The sequence below is a fragment of the Ursus arctos genome, unplaced genomic scaffold, assembly GCF_023065955.2.
Source record: "Ursus arctos isolate Adak ecotype North America unplaced genomic scaffold, UrsArc2.0 scaffold_15, whole genome shotgun sequence".
NCBI classification, from domain to species: Eukaryota; Metazoa; Chordata; class Mammalia; order Carnivora; family Ursidae; genus Ursus; species Ursus arctos.
The window spans coordinates 58,187,282-58,205,294 of NW_026622819.1; the positions used below are offsets into that span (position 1 = coordinate 58,187,282).

The window sequence follows — 18,013 nt, forward strand, 5'->3', positions numbered from 1 at the left end:
TCTCCCTCTGCCCCTCCCCCCACTTACACGCATGTGCACATGTGCTCTCTCTCAAAAAAAAAAAATCTTTTTTAGAAAAGGGATAATTGTACTAGTGCTACTTCTAATAAATGAAAATGCTAGGCACTTGAAATCTACATCTGGTTTCTTTATCTACATATAGAGTCTGATTTTTTGCTCTATTTCTTAGATCCCAGCGTTTGAATTTTGATGTATCATCTCCTAATGGAATTCTTCTCTTCAGAGAAGCTAGTAAAATGATTTGCACTTATGGTGAGTATCTTTTTCCATATTTGTCTCAGCAATATAACTTTATCTCTTTGGAGGAAAGAAGGATGTTGGTTATTTTGTTCTTTTGAACCTTCATATCTGTATGAATTTGTGAAGTGGGTAATAGGAGTGCAAAAAGCCAGGTAGCATCAAAAGTAAGTAAGCTACACGCCTTTGACTACAAATCATGCCTGACCAACTTGATGAATTTCTTTTGGATAAAATTGCAGTGTCAGTACGCAAAGGGAATACACTAGATAGAATACTGAAAAGTTATAGCATATTCAAAATTGCCAAAAGTTACATCAGGGAATTTGCTGTTGTGAATCAAGGAATGCTTAGACCAGTATGTCACCAGCACTGAGTTTTGGAAAAATATACTGCCAAAGAGCAGTAAATATTTTATTACAGGGAATTTGGGGGCACTGCACCCTTAGAATCAGAGTTCTATAGTAAAGCTGGTCCTATGCAATTATTGTCAAAAAAATCAGTTAGCCATTAGAATGGAACCTTAGAACCACCATAAACCCTAATACTTGCCAGTTCTGACAGCTTCATCAATGAGATTCTCCATTCTCTGAGATCTTTATGGAGCCTGGGAATGGAGGTAGGATGGATAAGAATCCTCTGTTGTAGTTTGCCCCTCGCTGGCTGAATGCTGCCTACAGGCTGGGCTCCGTGTGGCGCTCTCCTTGAGACATGGCTCCCTATGTCCTCTCGTCTTATTCTGTTTTCTTTTTGCCTGTTGGTTCTTTCTTTTCCAAGTTAGTAACCAACTCTGAGTACATTTGGTCTCAAAAATTGCCTACAGAAAGCACCTATTCAAGGCAGTAAACTTGCACTTTCCTATATTCATCTGTACCAGCAACTACATTGTCACCGTTTTTTTTATCTGTTGAAAATAGACACTTTAGAATCACATAAAGTAGAAATGCTTTGTCTCCTAAAGGTAAAAATGGACCCCTTCTCAAATATTCTCAGTGCAGTCTGCTGTACTTCCAGTGTATATCTAACTCCTTTCATTGTTTTACCATTCAAAGATACGTGTCTGGACCATTTTCCAAAATGGCATCTTAGAAAAAGCATAGTTTTGGGGACACCTGGGTGGCTTAGTCAGTTGAGCATCCAACTCTTGATATCAGCTGAGGTCTTGATCTCAGAGTCGTGAGTTCAAGCCCTACGTTGGGCTCCAGGCTGGGTAGGGAGCCTACTTTAAAAAAAAGAAAAAGAAAAGAAAAAGCATAGTTTTTGGAGATAAAAAGCTCTGAGTACCAATCATAGTACCAATCCTTATCAACTCCATGACCCTCAGCCAAGACACCATACTTCTTTGTGCCTAGTTTTCTCATACACAAAATTAGGAATACTGACTACCTACTGAGCTCTACCCATCCACTTAGCAGAGTGGTTAAGTGAACTCCTCTGGGTAAAGGGCTTGGCACGGGGTGTGACATGGAATAGGCATCCGGTGAACATGCTTCTCCTTGATCCAGAGCCATTCTCTACACTCACAGAACCAGCCTTCTTCGGACAGGGGTTCACTGACCACATCACCTTTTGGTTCTGCTCCTGCTTGGACCACAGTGTCCTGCTCCCTTCTGCCTATAATAAGCGCTTAGCTTCTATTTCCTCACTTTTAAAAAGGAAATAATATTTCTTATTAGGAAACAGTTTATGTATAAGAATTGCTTAGTAGTTGATAGAGCTTTAACTATAGAAATGTCAGATTTCTGTTACCAATCACAATTGTATCTTTCCTTCTTCTTTTTCTGGATCCAGTTTCTTTCACTAGGTGTAATTTTTCCTTTGGGGCTTATTCACTCCTGAAGTAGGACTGATAAGAGCAGTGACTTTCTCATCCAGTGTTACTGGGCCTCTAGGACAGAATGGATGTCCAACAAGTGACATCAAAAACAATCTCAGAACAATGCCAAATCTATAGGCTTCAAAAGCTACCCAGTCCTCTGTTACGTTGTCTAACATAGGCAATGGCATTGCAGCAAAAGTTGAGAAACTCAACTATATGAGGATTACGTTGGAGGAAGAAGAAGAGAAGCAGACTGAAGGAGAGAGAGGAAGGGTGGGAAGAAGAGAAAGGAGGTGAAACAGAAAAGAGAAAAAACCTTCAAAGCATTCTTGAGAAGGAAAGCCAGTACATTTTCTTACCCTAAAGAAAAACTAGGGGATTAAAGCAAGGCTCTGCACCTTGGCTTGGACTAATAATAATGGTAGCTTTTATTTTTTAATCAGCTATTACATGCCTGCTCCTACACTAGACCATTTATCATTCATGAGCCTATCGAATCCTCAAGGTGGGTATTATTTTCTGCCACTCAGTGCTCATTTGGCCTTGGCTAAGTTGCTTAGCCTTTCTTGCTTCAATTTCCTGTTAGATGGAGAAAAGAATACCTACTTCATAAGGTGGTGATGGGGATTCAGTTCAACAGTGCATGGCAAGCTTAGACCGGTTAGCTTCTGGTGATGACAGTGATGAAGAAATTGAAGCTCATAGAGATTAAGAAACTTGCCGAAGATCGCATAGCTAGCAAGTAGTCGAATTCGAATTTCATTCAAAGTCTGTATAACTTCAAACAATAGTCCTATAGGACTCCATAGTCCTAATTGCCACTTGGGAGTTGCCACAGGAAGATGGTGCCTTGGATATTTATAAGGAAGCACAGTTCTTTAAAGTATGGTGATTTCTATCCTAAAACTTAAGGGAAACCAAAGGCTCAGTGGAAAAATGTCCTTCAACTTCGTCAGCCCTGACCTCAACACATGCACTTTACATAGAATAATAGAAAAATGTCCTTTGCCCTTCACTGATTCCCATGCCGGCCGCCATCAGCCAAGCTGATGTGATCTATCTTCACCCCCCGTAATGCTTTATTACCCATGTGTTTTACCTCTGGAGACTGTAAAATGCTCTTGGAGGGAGATCATGTGGTTGCCATCCAGGAGGCTGAAAGATGAGGGAGAGCGTGACTGGGAGGACACAGAAGAGCAGCATTATTTATTTCTTTGGTAAGCCAAGCGGAAGGGAGGGGAAACCCAGGGAGGAAAGAGGCCAGAACATTCTGTGATCCCTTCCGTCCCCATCTTCCCTGGGTTTCTGCTCTGCTCACGTCTCCAGTGTTTGGGCAGCCGGTGACTGGGGTGGTACAGAGTGGGGAGGACTCTTCTTCATAAGCACCTGATTGGTTGCATATTTTGTGGAATACCTCTACCTTCTTGCTCAGTGAGACTGGCAGAAAAATAATACTTTCGATATGCTGTTTTATTTATCTGCATTCTGTCATGATATACTTTGATGTAAGTTTTTAATTTTGCTTCCGCTCTCAGCTGTTCTCGCCGTTACAGCTCAGGGTCAGCAATGAGGTTAGCCACAGTAGCACAAAACAATTTCCTGTTTGTACAGCCCAGGTAACATTTGGATGAGGATTAAATTTTACCACATTTTCCACTAGCCCAAGCCTATTATTTCTAATGAGTTTTAAATTGCTTCAAGAACATGTATTTCAAAACTTAGTGCTGTGATCCATTCAGCCTGAGCAACTTAATAAAAGAAATTCCTTTCTTAAATTTTTGGTTAAAATGTTGCATGCAGTGTAATAAATGTTATTACTTTGGAAACCTACTTCTCAGTTTTAAGGACTGGATGTTTTTTATGCTCAATTTCCATTTGTCTAATCTTTTCTTCCCTTAGCCTCTGGGTACTGGTATCTTTAGTGACATCTATTGGTTGAAGAGTGCACAGAAGGGAGAAATAGTGATTATTCTCATAAGACTAGCCAAAATGGAACTACTTTTATTCCTTCCTTAGCTACCTGATTTAAGAAAGCTCAGTGTGTGAAAATCGAAACTTTAAAAATGGATGGAACAGTTATAATTTTTCACTACATATGAGAATTTACATCAGGGTTCTTTAAAGCAGTATATATGCTCCAGGTGCATTGAAGGTATGACTTAATCATATACTTAAATTGGATTTGTAAAGCAGTGTACAAGCAACTGTTATTTATTGTGACCTAGAAAACAGACCAGTGGCTTTCCAGCTGGGTTTTGCAGAGCCCGAGAGATCTGCGAAGGTACCATCGAGGCTCTCCAGACAGCGGGGAGGAAGGAGCCCTGTTGCCACCTTGACCCCAACCACCCAGCTATGTAGTTGCACTAGGCTTGTTTATAAAAAGGATCGCCTTTTGAAAAGTTTTTTTTTTTAAGAGCTTGAAAATTACTGACATGTACTATCAGAAGTGTTGTAAGAATGAAGGATTATGATTGTAGACTTATGTTTGATGATTACAAAAAGATAGTTGAAGAATGCATTGGTCTTGGAATAACTAGAGACTTCATAAATGTCACCAGGAAATAGTAGTTCTGGAAGACAAACTATCCAGGAACCACGTCTATGGCCTTAGATCCTGTCTGAAAGTTGGTTGGGGACATAGAGTGACAAAGTAGTACAGTAAAGCTCACAGAAGTCTTCTGAAGGCAGTGGAATGATCAACCCCTTGAGGATCGCAGCACCAGGATCAGGTGGCTTGCAAAAGCAAGACCTTGAGGAACACGTTCCACAGCAGGTCCACACATGTTGGACTTGGCTCCCCTTTGCACACAAGCAGAAAATATTGACTAAGCTGTCAAATAAGTGAGGATGATCTCCAAACAAGTGTGTAGAGTTCAGTGCACTCTTTCATCCAGGCAGCTAGCATTTATTGATCATTTACTATGTGTCTGACACTGTGAGAGTCACAAGGGATAGGAAAAGAAATAAGACACACAAAAAAGAATCCTCCTGATTCTCCTCTTGAGGGACTTGAGTGCAACAGGGGATTCAGTCAAGTAAATGAAGACTTAGGATGCCTTGTGCTCATTTATGCTTGAGAAGCATATAGGGTGCAATGGTAGCCCAGAAGAAGTTTCTAACTCAAACTGAGGAGTCAAACAGGGAAGTCACTTTTGAAGGAATAGAATAGGGCCTAGAAGTGTGAAGATGCTATTTCAGGCAGACAGTAGCTTTTACAGAATTATACAAATATAAATCATTAGTGTGGTCTATTAGCAAACTGCAGAATTTCAGAGTTGCTATAGAGAATAGAAAGGGAAAATCCTGATTATCTCATCATCCAAAGGTAACCATCATTAACAGTTTAGCGTGTGCTCTTCCATACTTTTTATGTGTGTGTATATAGATATATTTTTCCAAAAGTGGTATTATAATGTATTTGCTAATATGTAATTTGCCTCTTTTAGTTATGTCATGGCCATTGCTCCATGTTAATATATCTAAATCTACCATATCTTTTTATTTTTTTAAGTTCTTTTTTAAGCTTTATTTAAGTAATCGCTAAACCCAATGTGGGGCTCAAACTCAAAACCCCGAGATCAAGAATCGTACACTGCCCCGACTGAGCCAGCCAGGCATCCTCACCATATCTTCTTAAATAGCTGCAAAATATTACATTTTATGGTCATACTGTAATTTATTTATTCACCTTTTGACAAATGTAATTTTTTATAAACGTGATTTTTCACTATCCTGCTCTTTGTTTCGGTAAAAGCCACTTTGTGCATTTAGCTTCGTGAGCTTCATTCATTCAACAGATGTACACTGGGAGCAGCAGGCGCTGTTCCTGACTCTTCCGATACATCAGTGAGCAAAACTAAAAAAGACGTTCTTGGAGTTAAGATGGCGGAGGAGTACGGGACCCCTTTTTCAGCTGGTCCCCCGAGTCGAGCTGGATAGGTACCAGACCAGCCTGAACATCCATGGAATCAGCCTGAGACGCAGGAAGATACATCTAGATCTCTACAAATGAACATCTCCATCGCTGAGTATTGAGGTACGAAGCGGGGAGCCGTGAAACTGTGCACAGATATCGGAAGATAAACGGAAGGGGGAGGGAGCCGCCGCGTTCGGGCACCGGGAAGCGGTAGCCACCTGCACAAGGGAGCGGGCGGGCTCACGGACCTGCACCCGCAAGAGAGCGGACTGAGACCGTGAGCCCAGGAACGCGTGCCACCAGACTGAAACGGAGCTCCGGAGCGCGGGGGCAGCTGGCGGCTGGCAGCTTACGGTGTTAGAAACACAAAGGACAGAGACGCGCCGGCCCTGGAAGTGAGGGCTGGGACACCAGGTGTGGCGCGCACATCCCCGGGACGCTGCAGGGTGGAGCAGCACCAACAGAAACAGAGTTAAAGTGGCCAGAACATCAGTAGAAAACGGCCCGCGATCCCTCTGTTCTGAGACAGAGGCTGAGATTCGGCTACGGCTGCTCTGACTCTAGAAGAGGCACAGCAAACCGCCAGGGAAAGCCGCCAGAGAACAAAAGCCTGGAAAGACAGGCTCAGAGTGTGCCCATCCCCATCCCCCCTCGCAGGAGACACGGAGACTCTACCCAAACAGGGTTGCCTGAGTATCGGCGCGGCAGGCCCCTCCCCCAGAAGGCAGGCTGAAAAATCAAGAAGCCCACATCCCTAAGATCCCTATAAAACAAGGGCACACGGCCTGGGTGCCGGTCAATAATTTGGGCTCTGGACAACCCCGCAACCTCTCCTCATCAGAATGATGAGAAGGAGAAATCCCCCCCAGCAAAGAAAAGACAATGAGTCTGTGGCCTCTGCCACAGAACTAATGGATATGGATATAACTAAATTATCAGAAATGGAATTCAGAGTAACAATGGTCAAGGTGATGTGTACACTTGAAAAAAGTATTAACGAAAATGTTAATGAGAATATAGAATCTCTAAGGGTGGAATTGAGAGCAAATCTGGCAGAAATTAAAAATTCTACGAGCCAAATGCAGCCAAAACTAGATGCTCTGACGGCCAGGGTGAATGAAGCAGAAGACGTATCAGCGAATTGGAGGATGGGTTAGTAGAAGAGAAAGCTAAAATGGAATCTGGGCTAAAAAAAATCTATTCTCAAGAATGTAGGTTACGGGAGATTACTGACTCAATGAAACGCTCCAATGTCAGAATCATCGGCATCCCTGAGGGGGTTCTAGAAGAGATATTTGAACAAATTGTAGCTGAAAACTTCCCTAGCAAAGGAAACAAACATTCGTGTCCAACAGGCAGAGAGGACCCCTCCCAAGCTCAACCACGACAAACCTATGCCACGTCACGTCATAGTGCAATTCGCAAATATTAGATCCAAGGATACAGTATTGAAAGCGCCAGGGCAAAGAAATTTCTCACGTACCAAGGCAAAGGTATCAGAATTACGTCAGACCTGTCTACACAGACCTAGAATGAGAGAAAGAGTTGGGGGGGGGCATTTTTAAAGCTCTTTCAGAGAAAAACATGCAGCCAAGGATGCTTTATCCAGCAAGGCTGTCATTCAGAATTGATGGAGAAATAAAGACCTTCCAGAATTGCCAGTCATTGACCAATTTCGTAACCACGAAACTAGCCCCACAGGAGATATTAAGGGGGGTTCTATAAAGGTAAAAAGGCCCCAAGAGTGATACAGAACAGAAAGTCACAATCTATAGAAACAAAGACTTTACTGGCAACATGGCATCATTAAAATCGTATCTCTCAATAATCAGTCTCAATGTAAATGGCCTAAATGACCCATTGGTCATTTGGATAAATGGATAAAAGATTGGATAAAAAGACATGACCCATCCATTTGCTGTCTACAAGAGACTCATTTTGAACCTAAAGATACATTCAGACTGAAAGTAAAGGGATGGAATACCATCTTTCATGCCAATGGACCTCAAAAGAAAGCTGGGGTAGCAATCCTCATATCAGACAGATTGGATTTTAAACTAAAAACTATAGTTAGAGACACAGAAGGGCACTATATTATTCTTAAAGGATGTATCCAACAAGTGGATATGACAATTATAAATATATATGCCCCCAAGAGGGGAGCAGCAAGATACACAAACCAACTCTTAACCACAATAAAGAGACATATAGATAAAAATACGTTAATAGTAGGGGACCTCAGCACTCCACTATCAGCAATAGACAGAGCACCGGAGCAGAAAACCAACATAGAAACAAGAGCTTTGAATGCCATACTCGACGAGTTGGACCTCATAGATATATATAGAACACTACACCCCAGAACCAAAGAATACTCATTCTATTCTAATGCCCATGGAACATTCTCAAGAATAAACCATGTTCTGGGTCACAAAACAGGTCTCAACCGATACCAAAAGACTGAAATTATTCCCTGCATATTCTCAGACCACAACGCTTTGAAATTGGAACTCAACCACAAGGAAAAATTTGGAAGAAACTCAAACACTTGGAGACTAAGAACCATCCTGCTCAGGAATGATTCGTTAAACCAGGAAATCAAAAATCAATTTAAACAATTTATGGAGACCAACGAGAATGAAAACACCACGGTCCAAAACCTATGGGATACTGCAAAGGCAGTCCTAAGGGGAAAATACATAGCCATCCAAGCCTCACTCAAAAGAATAGAAAAATCTAAAATGCAGTTTTTATATTCTCACCTCAATACGCTGGAACAGCAACAGAGGGACAGGCCTAATCCACGCATGAGGAAGCAGTTGACGAAGATTAGAGCAGAAATCAATGAATTAGAAACCAGAAGTACAGTAGAGCAGATCAACAGAACTAGAAGCTGGTTCTTTGAGAGAATCAATAAAATTGACAGACCACTGGCAAGACTTATCCAAAAGAATAGAGAAAGGACCCAAATTAATAAAATTATGAATGAAAAGAGAGAGGTCACAACCAACACCAATGAAATTGGAAGGATTATTAGAAACTCTTATCAACAGCTTTATGCCAATAAATTAAGCAATCTGGAAGAGATGGAGGACTTCCTGGAAACCTATAAACTACCAAGACTGAAACAGGAAGAAACTGATTTTTTAAACAGGCCAATTAATTATGAAGAGATTGAAACAGTGATAAACAACCTTCCAAAAAACAAAACTCCAGACGCGGATGGTTTTCCTGGGGAATTCTACCAAACATTCAAAGAAGAAATAATACCTATTCTCCTAAAGCTATTTCAAAAAATAGAAACAGAAGGAAAGCTACCAAACTCATTCTTGAGGCCAATATTACCTTGATCCCCAAACCAGGCAAAGACCCCATCAAAAAGGAGAATTACAGACCAATTTCCCTAGTGAATATGGACGCCAAAATTCTCAACAAGATCCTGGCTAATAGAATCCAACAGTACATTAAAAGGATTATCCATCATGACCAAGTGGGATTCATCCCTGGGATGCAAGGGTGGTTCAACATTCGCAAATCGATCAGTGTCTTAGATTTTATCCAGAAGGAAAAAGCCAAAAATCCTATGATTCTCTCAATAGATGCAGAAAAAGCATTTGACAAAATACAGCATTCTTTCCTGATTAAAACCCTTCAGAGTGTAGGGATAGAGGGTACATTCCTCAATCTCATAAAAACCATCTATGAAAAGCCTACAGCAAATATCATTCTCAATGGGGAAAAACTGGAAGCCTTTCCCTTAAGATCAGGAACACGACAAGGATGCCCACTCTCGCCACTATTATTCAACAAAGTACTAGAAGTCCTTGCAACAGCAATCAGACAACAAAAAGGGATAAAAGGTATTCAAATCGGCAAAGAAGAAGTCAAATTGTCTCTCTTCACAGATGACATGATACTGTATATGGAAAACCCAAAAGAATCCACTCCCAAACTATTAGAAGTTATAGAGCAATTCAGTAATGTGGCGGGATACAAAATCAGTGCTCAGAAATCAGTTGCATTTCTATACACGAATAATGAGACTGAAGAAAGAGAAATTAGGGAATCCATCCCATTTACAATAGGACCAAAAACCATACGTTACCTTGGAATTAACTTAACCTGAGACGTAAAGGATCTATATTCTAGAAACTATAAATCACTCTTGAAAGACATTGAGGAAGACACAAAAAGATGAAAAAATATTCCATGCTCATGGATCAGAAGAATTAACATAGTTCAAATGTCCATGCTACCCAGAGCAATCTACACTTTCAGTGCTCTCCCGATCAAAATACCAATGACATTTTTCAAAGAACTGGAACAAATAGTCCTTAAATTTGTGTGGAACCAGAAAAGGCCCCGAATCACCAAGGAACTGTTGAAAAGGAAAAACAAAGCTGGGGGCATCACAATGCCGGATTTCGAGCTGTACTACAAAGCTGTGATCACAAAGACAGCATGGTACTGGCACAAAAACAGACACATAGACCAATGGAACAGAATAGAGAACCCCGAAATGGACCCTCGGCTCTTTGGGCAGCTAATCTTTGATAAAGCAGGAAAAAACATCCGGTGGAAAAAAGACAGTCTCTTCAATAAATGGTGCTGAGAAAATTGGACAGCTACATGCAAAAGAATGAAACTTGACCACTCTCTCACACCATACACAAAGGTAAACTCCAAATGGATGAAAGACCTCGATGTGAGACAGGAATCCATCAAAATCCTAGAGGAGAACATAGGCAGCAACCTCTACGACATCGGCCAAAGCAACCTTTTTCATGACACATCTCCAAAGGCAAGAGAAACAAAAGATAAAATGAACTTGTGGGACTTCATCAAGATAAAAAGCTTCTGCACAGCCAAGGAAACAGTCAAAAAAACTAAGAGGCAGCCCACGGAATGGGAGAATATATTTGCAAATGATACTACAGATAAAAGACTGGTATCCAAGATCTACAAAGAACTTCTCAAACTCAATACGCGAGAAACAAATAAATCATAAAATGGGCAGAAGATATGAACAGACACTTTTCCAATGATGACATACAAATGGCTAACAGACACATGAAAAAATGTTCAAAATCATTAGCCATCAAGGAAATTCAAATCAAAACCACACTAAGATACCACCTTGCCAGTTAGACTGGCAAAAATTGACAAGGCAAGAAACAACAATTGCTGGAGAGGATGTGGAGAAAGGGGATCCCTCCTACATTGTTGGTGGGAATGCAAGTTGGTACAGCCACTCTGGAAAACAGTGTGGAGGTCCCTTAAAAAGTTAAAAATTGAGCTACCCTATGACCCATCCATTGCACTACTGGGTATTTACCCCAAAGATACAGACGTAGTGAAGAGAAGGGCCATTTGCACCCCAATGTTCATAGCAGCATTGTCCACAATAGCTAAATCGTGGAAGGAGCCGAGATGCCCTTCAACAGATGACTGGATTAAGAAGTTGTGGTCCATATATACAATGGAATATTACTCAGCCATCAGAAAGAACAAGTTCTCAACACTTACTGCAACATGGACAGCACTGGAGGAGATCATGCTAAGTGAAATAAGTCAAGCAGAGAAAGACAATTATCATATGATTTCTCTCATCTATGGAACATAAGAACTAGGAAGATCGGTAGGGGAAGAAAGGGATAAAGAAAAGGGGGTAATCAGAAGGGGGAATGAAGCATGAGAGACTATGGACTCTGAGAAACAAACTGAGGGCTTCAGAGGGGAGGGGGTGGGGGAATGGGATAGGCTGGTGATGGGTAGTAAGGAGGGCACGTATTGCATGGTGCACTGGGTGTTATACGCAACTAATGAATCATCTAACTTTACATCAAAAACCAGGGATGTACTGTATGGTGACTAACATAATATAATTAAAAAAAAAAAAGACATTCTTTGGTATGTTAGAAGGTAATAAGTGCAATGAAAAAAAACGAAAGAAAGAAAGTCGGGAGAAGGAACATCAGAAATACCGGGGATTGGAAAACATGTTACAGTAAATTAAGTAAAGTGTTAGAAGGAAGCCTCGTTGAGAAGGTGACATTTGGGCAAAGACTTGCAGTAAACGAGGGACTTAGTCATGTGGATATCTCTGTGAAGAGTATTGTAGGCCGACAGAATACCAAGTTTCAGGGTCCTGAGGCAACAGCGTATCCAGCATGTCTGAAGAACAGCAAAGAGATCAGTAGCTGGAGCAAAGAGGACAAAGGGAAGGTTATAATGAGCAATTTCATGCAATGCCATCCCTGTAAACAATTACCAGGACTTTGACTTTAACTCCAAGTGAAAAGAAAGACTTTAGAATGTTTTGAGCAGTAAGTAACATGATTTGATAATAGCTTTGACAAGGTGATAGTGGGAGTGGTGAGAAGTAGATTCGGGGGGTATATTTTGAAGGTAAAGCAAATCAAATTTCTTGATGGATCGGAAATATGGTATGAGAGAAAGAATGTAGTCAAGGAATTTTAGCATGAAAAGTGGGAAAATGAAGTTACCACTAACTGAGATGCATGTGAAGGGGATCAAAAGTTCCGTTTTGAGTATGTTCAGTTTGAGATGTTGATTAGACATCCCATTGGGGATATGAAGTACAGAGTTGGCTATATGAGTCTGAGGTTTGGAAGTTAGGTCCAATCTAGAGAACAAATGTGGAAGTCATTGACTTATACATGGTATTTAAAGCTGCAAAAGTAGGTAAGATCACGTAGGTGGTGGGTGAATGTAAATATTGAAGACTTAGGTTTGAGTCCTGGGGTACTCCAGTGTTACAGGTAAAGGAGAAGAGGAGGAACCAGCAAAAGAAAGTGAGAAGGAGCAAAGAAGAGGTAGTCAACCTTGTCAAAAGCTGTCTGTGAATCAAGTAAGATAAGAACTAAAAGTTGACCATTTCATATGGCAACAAAGAGGTCATTGGGAACCCTGAAAAGAGCATTTTCAGTGGAGTGGGCAGAAAAGAGAATGAGAGGAGGAGACAGGACAGTTTTTTGGAAGAGTTTTATTACAAAGGGGAGTACCATCTGGCAGGGAGTATTTTTTTTTTTTAATGGAAGGTATAATAGCATGACTTATATTCCAAACAGATGATCTAATAGGAAAAAAAAGATTGCACAGGAGAAAAAGGGGGAAATTTATTGGTGGTATGTCCTTAAGCACATAAGAGGAGGTGGAAGCTAGTTGAACGTATCGAAGGGTTGGCTTTTACAGGAGACAGTGCATGGGAGTGCAGATGCTAGTAGACAGGCAGATATTGTAATGAAGTTTTAGAATTAGAATGTATTCCCAGAAGTGGATTTACACATTTTTTATATTTTTAATAAATATTTCCAAATTGCCCTCTAGAATGATTATACTAATTTACATTCCCAACAATTTGCTTATTTTCCTGCATTCTTATCAACGCTGCCTTGTTTTAATCTTTTTCAAACTGAAACGGAAATACTTTATTCCTTTCCACTCTTCATAGCTTCAATTCTGTCCCAAACCATTTATGTCCAGGGGCCTTGTATGATTTTTGCAGAAAGACAGAGTAGATTGAGAGACCTGAAGTAAGGGAATGTCAGCAAGCTTGTGGTTCTCTTCCCATAACTGTTCTGATGATGAATGAAGACATTCAACCTATCGAGCTGTCAGCAGCTAAATATCACTTTAAAATTTCAGAGATTAAAAGGGAAAAAGAAAAGGTAAATCAATGTAATGGATTGCTTTATAAGCCAGGAAATAACATTGTTCATACTATTAGTTCTTCCTGGTACAAGGCCCTACTATAGTGTTTTATCCCTTGAACCTTCTTTTTTAAGTATTCTTTTGAGGACATAGAGAACTGGTAGAGTGTGGGGCAAAGAACCACCCTGTGACCCCATGCAGCCAATTCCTCTTAAGGAACAGAGGGAAGGTGTTCAAAGCTATAGCATTGGCCTGACTTTGAATTATGTATTAGAAGGAAGTGTATTACTCTACACCCCACACACCCAGCTTCATCTCCTCCTCTTTCCCACACATAGGGAGCTATGTGTGAACTTACAGGCTATTAGACTTCAGAAAGCAATGAACCCCCAGCAGTATGTACTGCTACAGTTTACGTTTACTGAGCGCTGTGCCAGGTACTATGGTAAACACTTTACACATGCTGTCTGCTTTACTCCACTTAAGAGCCTTGTGAGTTATAGGTACTGTTATTATCCTTATTTTATAAATGAGGAAACTGACATATGGAGGTTGATAGTCGGCTCAGACGCCCAGGTAGTAAGGAAAGATGTAGGATTCACACCAATCAGTATAACTCAGAAGCCCACCTGGTCCATCACTCCCTCACGTGCTGTATGTTTATCTTCTGTTAGAATATTGTCTTTTGGGGTGCCTGGGTGGCTCAGATGGTTAAGTGTCTGCCTTTGGCCCAGTTCATGATCCCAGAGTCCTGGGATCGAGTCCCACATCGGGCTCCCTGCTCAGCGGGGAGCCTGCTTCTCCCTCTGTCTGCTGCTGCCCCTGCTTGTGTTCTCTCTCTCTGTCAAATAAATAAATAAAATCTTTAAAAAAAAAAAAAAAGGATATGTATTTTATATAGTTCTCCAGCTGAGGCCTATGAAGGAAGGCCACTCCCCTGGATGTAGGAAGCCTCTGCTGACGAGGACATCATGGAGTCAGTCATTCAAGGAAGACGTGGGGTCTCAGAACGAAAAAAAGAGTTAAAAAAAATTTTTTTAATTAAAGACCTGAAAGTAGATCTCAGATAAACGGAAGAGGAGATTTTGCATTTTTTGATGTATATCCTCTGAATCTAGATCTTGAGAATTGTGTAGAAGGTACTTCTGAGTGCTGGAAGCTAACCCCAAAAAACCAAAACAACAACAAAAAAGTTTTCTCAAAAAAGGACAGAGAATAGAGGTTAAAAAAGACGAACCCAAACAATATAAGGAATAATAAGGAAAATATATCTAATCTGAATTATCTGTATCGGGAGTCCTCTGTGCTTCTCAGTTTTGTCCTCATTATTTAGTGAGTTTTCTCTTCCAGCTGCACATGTACGAGAGTAAGAACAGCAACTCCACGGCACCTAATGCCCCCCACTTTTGCCCTGGATGGCCTTTGGCCAGGTCGTCCATCCACTTCTCAGCATTCTTTCCCCGAGCCCCAGGGCAGCCTCTGCACCCACTCACCCAGGCCTAATGTTAAGAATGTAACAGTACCTCGTTCCCCTGCCTGCATTGTAATTAGTGGGAAACAATTAGAGATTTTCCTTTTGATTCTAAACTTCGGAAGTCTTTATTTCATTAAGGAGAGTATCATTTCCTTTTGTACCGCGACAGTGGTACTCTCACTGGCTTCAGTGGCTGCCAGCCTCACAGTGCCTTCACTGCCAGCTGTCCATCAGTGTCGCGGAGATCTCCCTCCCAGGGACTTCCTGCCCGAAGGAAAGAAAGAGGTGGGACTTGCCAGGCATGGGGTGGAACAGGGAAGGCAAGGACAGTTGTCACACCTATAAAGGAACTTCAAAACCAAGCCTGGGCCCTGTCACTTGTGTTTGATCCTTGGGAAATAACCTGGGCTCTGAAGCCTTTCCCCGCTGCCCCCCTGCCCAAGCAGTCAGTCTCCTCTTCGGTTGCCCTCATGTTGTAACACACCCCTCTGTGTTTGTCACATTGTATGGGATCATTGGTTTGTAAATCTTTTTCCCTCACCAGACTGAACTTTTTCAGAGCAGAGATTTTATTTCATTCATTCGTTTATCCTAGCACTTCACACGTAGTAGCTGTTAAGTAAATGCTGTCACATTGAGTTGAATCTTTATGGAACTTACTCTATATCTCTAAGGTAAGTTAGGATGAGGTCATGAGAGAGGGTACAGAATTTAGTATGGGGTAAATTCCGGGATCCGTCTCAGCCTTCTAGTCTGAAGGTGTTGGTCAGGGGCTGTCATTTAGGTGTGTAAATTATAAGCAGAGCCTGTGGACTTCTAGGGATGCATGGAAGAAAACCTGCACATGGAGATGTTTCAGCAAGACAGATCAAGGAGAGGAGACCTTTGCCATGGGGCAGCCCTGTGTTTCATGCTCCATCAGAAGTATTGGCCCTTCTTAACCACTTAGTACACATGTGGTTACCATAATGCACACATTGTCAGGGCCCAAACAGGGAAGAACAAGCACTATGGCATTTACAGAATAGGGAATTTATTTTATGAATTAAATGTTGTACAATCTTGGGCAAAGATGGGGAAATAGGTCAAAAGGGAGAATTGAAAGTTCAGGAGAAAAATCACTAATCAGCCTTCCTAAAACAATGGCATGGATGGACAAGTAGAAGCTTGCAGGGAAATCTAGAAGCTGCTGGCATGGGACCATGAAAGGATGTGGGCTGAGAGGGGAACTGGTGTAGAAATCAGTGGAAGACCATTGCCTCCACATAGCTGCCATTCTGGTAGTTTGCTGCGGAGTGGTTGCTGGTGGCCTTGGAGTCATTCATCAGCAAGGCTGGTAGTTCTAGTCACAGAGGAGGAAAGAACAGGACAGAGTGAAACCCAGTGGCATTTCTACTATTTTTGCTCACTATCTCTGATCACAGTGACCTTCAAAAAGCATGGCTGCTACATCACCAGGACCTTACAAATCTCACATAAATTTGTCTTTTGCCCAATTCTACCCCACAACCAAACAGGGAAATGGGTTCTGGGAAATATAATTCTTATGTAGCCAGATTGATCCAGTATAAAACCACAACAATATACCTCTAACTTTTGTAAGTTGAATTTAGTTTCAATTTTAGAAGCAGTACTCCATTAAATAGGAAAAAACAGAGGCAAGAAACGTGTATGATTTTATAGTTTTTTGAAAGACATCCTTGGGTGTTGCCTAGAAACATGCCTTACTAGCACACATTTCAGAAACAGAAATTGTTGGTCATAAATGCTAACTGCTATAAAAAAAATCATAAGGTGATTATATAAGCATGTCTTTGTTTTCTGATGGTCAACATAGAATTTAAGTACAGTTTTTAAACAATCATCTCTTGAGATCTTCTGCAAAATGATCTAAGGAAAAAAGGAAGTAACATTTGTTACGCACTGTGCCAAGAACTTCTTACGTGTCTTATTTCATCGAATTCATACCGAACCTGTGAGGCTCCTAAAAGTAAAGTAAGTCAAGATCAGATTCATGTAAAACTGTTGAAAATTCATCCCACAATTTAGAGCAACTTGCATCTCGGTCCAGGCTATCTTTCTCTCTTGACTTAGTTGGTTATTTACTCCTATTTTTTAACATCTTATTGAAGAAGAGATAACATAAATATTAAAGTATGTAAAGTGAACTAATCTTAAGAGTACAACTCAATGAATTTTTACACATCTGTCTATATATTCATATAATCACCATCCAGATAAAAATATAAAACTTTTCTAATACCCTTGATTGGTTTTCCTTGGGCCATTTGTACTCCTCAGGTAAATTGCCTTATATATTTATATTTTTCACTACACGGATGGTGTAATTCTTGAAACAATGATAGGAAGAAGGGAACCTTAGCAGTAAAATGAAAATGTTAAATAACGTGCCTTATAACTGCTTTGAATTACATCTCCTTATATCACTTTCTCTTTCTGCTTTTACCCTAAAACAGGTAATCAGATCCTGTCCCTTGGGAGCCTCTCAAAAGATCAGATTTATCCAATGAAACTCAAGGGCATCTCCATCTGCTATTCAGCTCTCAAATCTGCCTTGTGTGGAAATTATGTCAGCTTTGGCGTCTTCAAGTTGTATGGGGACAACCATTTTGACAATGTACTCCAGGCCTTTGTCAAAATGCTGCTGTCAGTGTCCCACAGTGACTTGCTAGTAAGCAATCGTGCATCATGGGAGTCTTTGTGTGAAATGTGAAAGAACACCACCACAGGCTTGGAATGGTTATAATGAAGCCCGGGGAGTTAGAATAGCACCAGAACATTTTATGTTTTAGGACAGCCTCTTGATTTAACTTACAGAATTTGAACAACTATAGTGGCTGTATATATATAT

General features: G+C 40.9%; 1 protein-coding gene across 9 annotated transcripts in view; it reads left to right on the forward strand.

Annotated features, from left to right (window-relative positions):
* Nucleotides 1-18,013, forward strand: part of RANBP17 (RAN binding protein 17) — a 319,843-nt gene that overhangs the window by 260,464 nt on the left and 41,366 nt on the right. For all 9 annotated transcript variants that reach the window (XM_044388576.3, XM_044388577.3, XM_026510957.4 and 6 more), the window contains 2 exons: nucleotides 191-273; nucleotides 17,619-17,833. In XM_044388576.3, coding sequence (XP_044244511.2) covers nucleotides 191-273; nucleotides 17,619-17,833 — 298 coding nt within the window. The remainder of the gene's footprint in view (nucleotides 1-190; nucleotides 274-17,618; nucleotides 17,834-18,013) is intronic.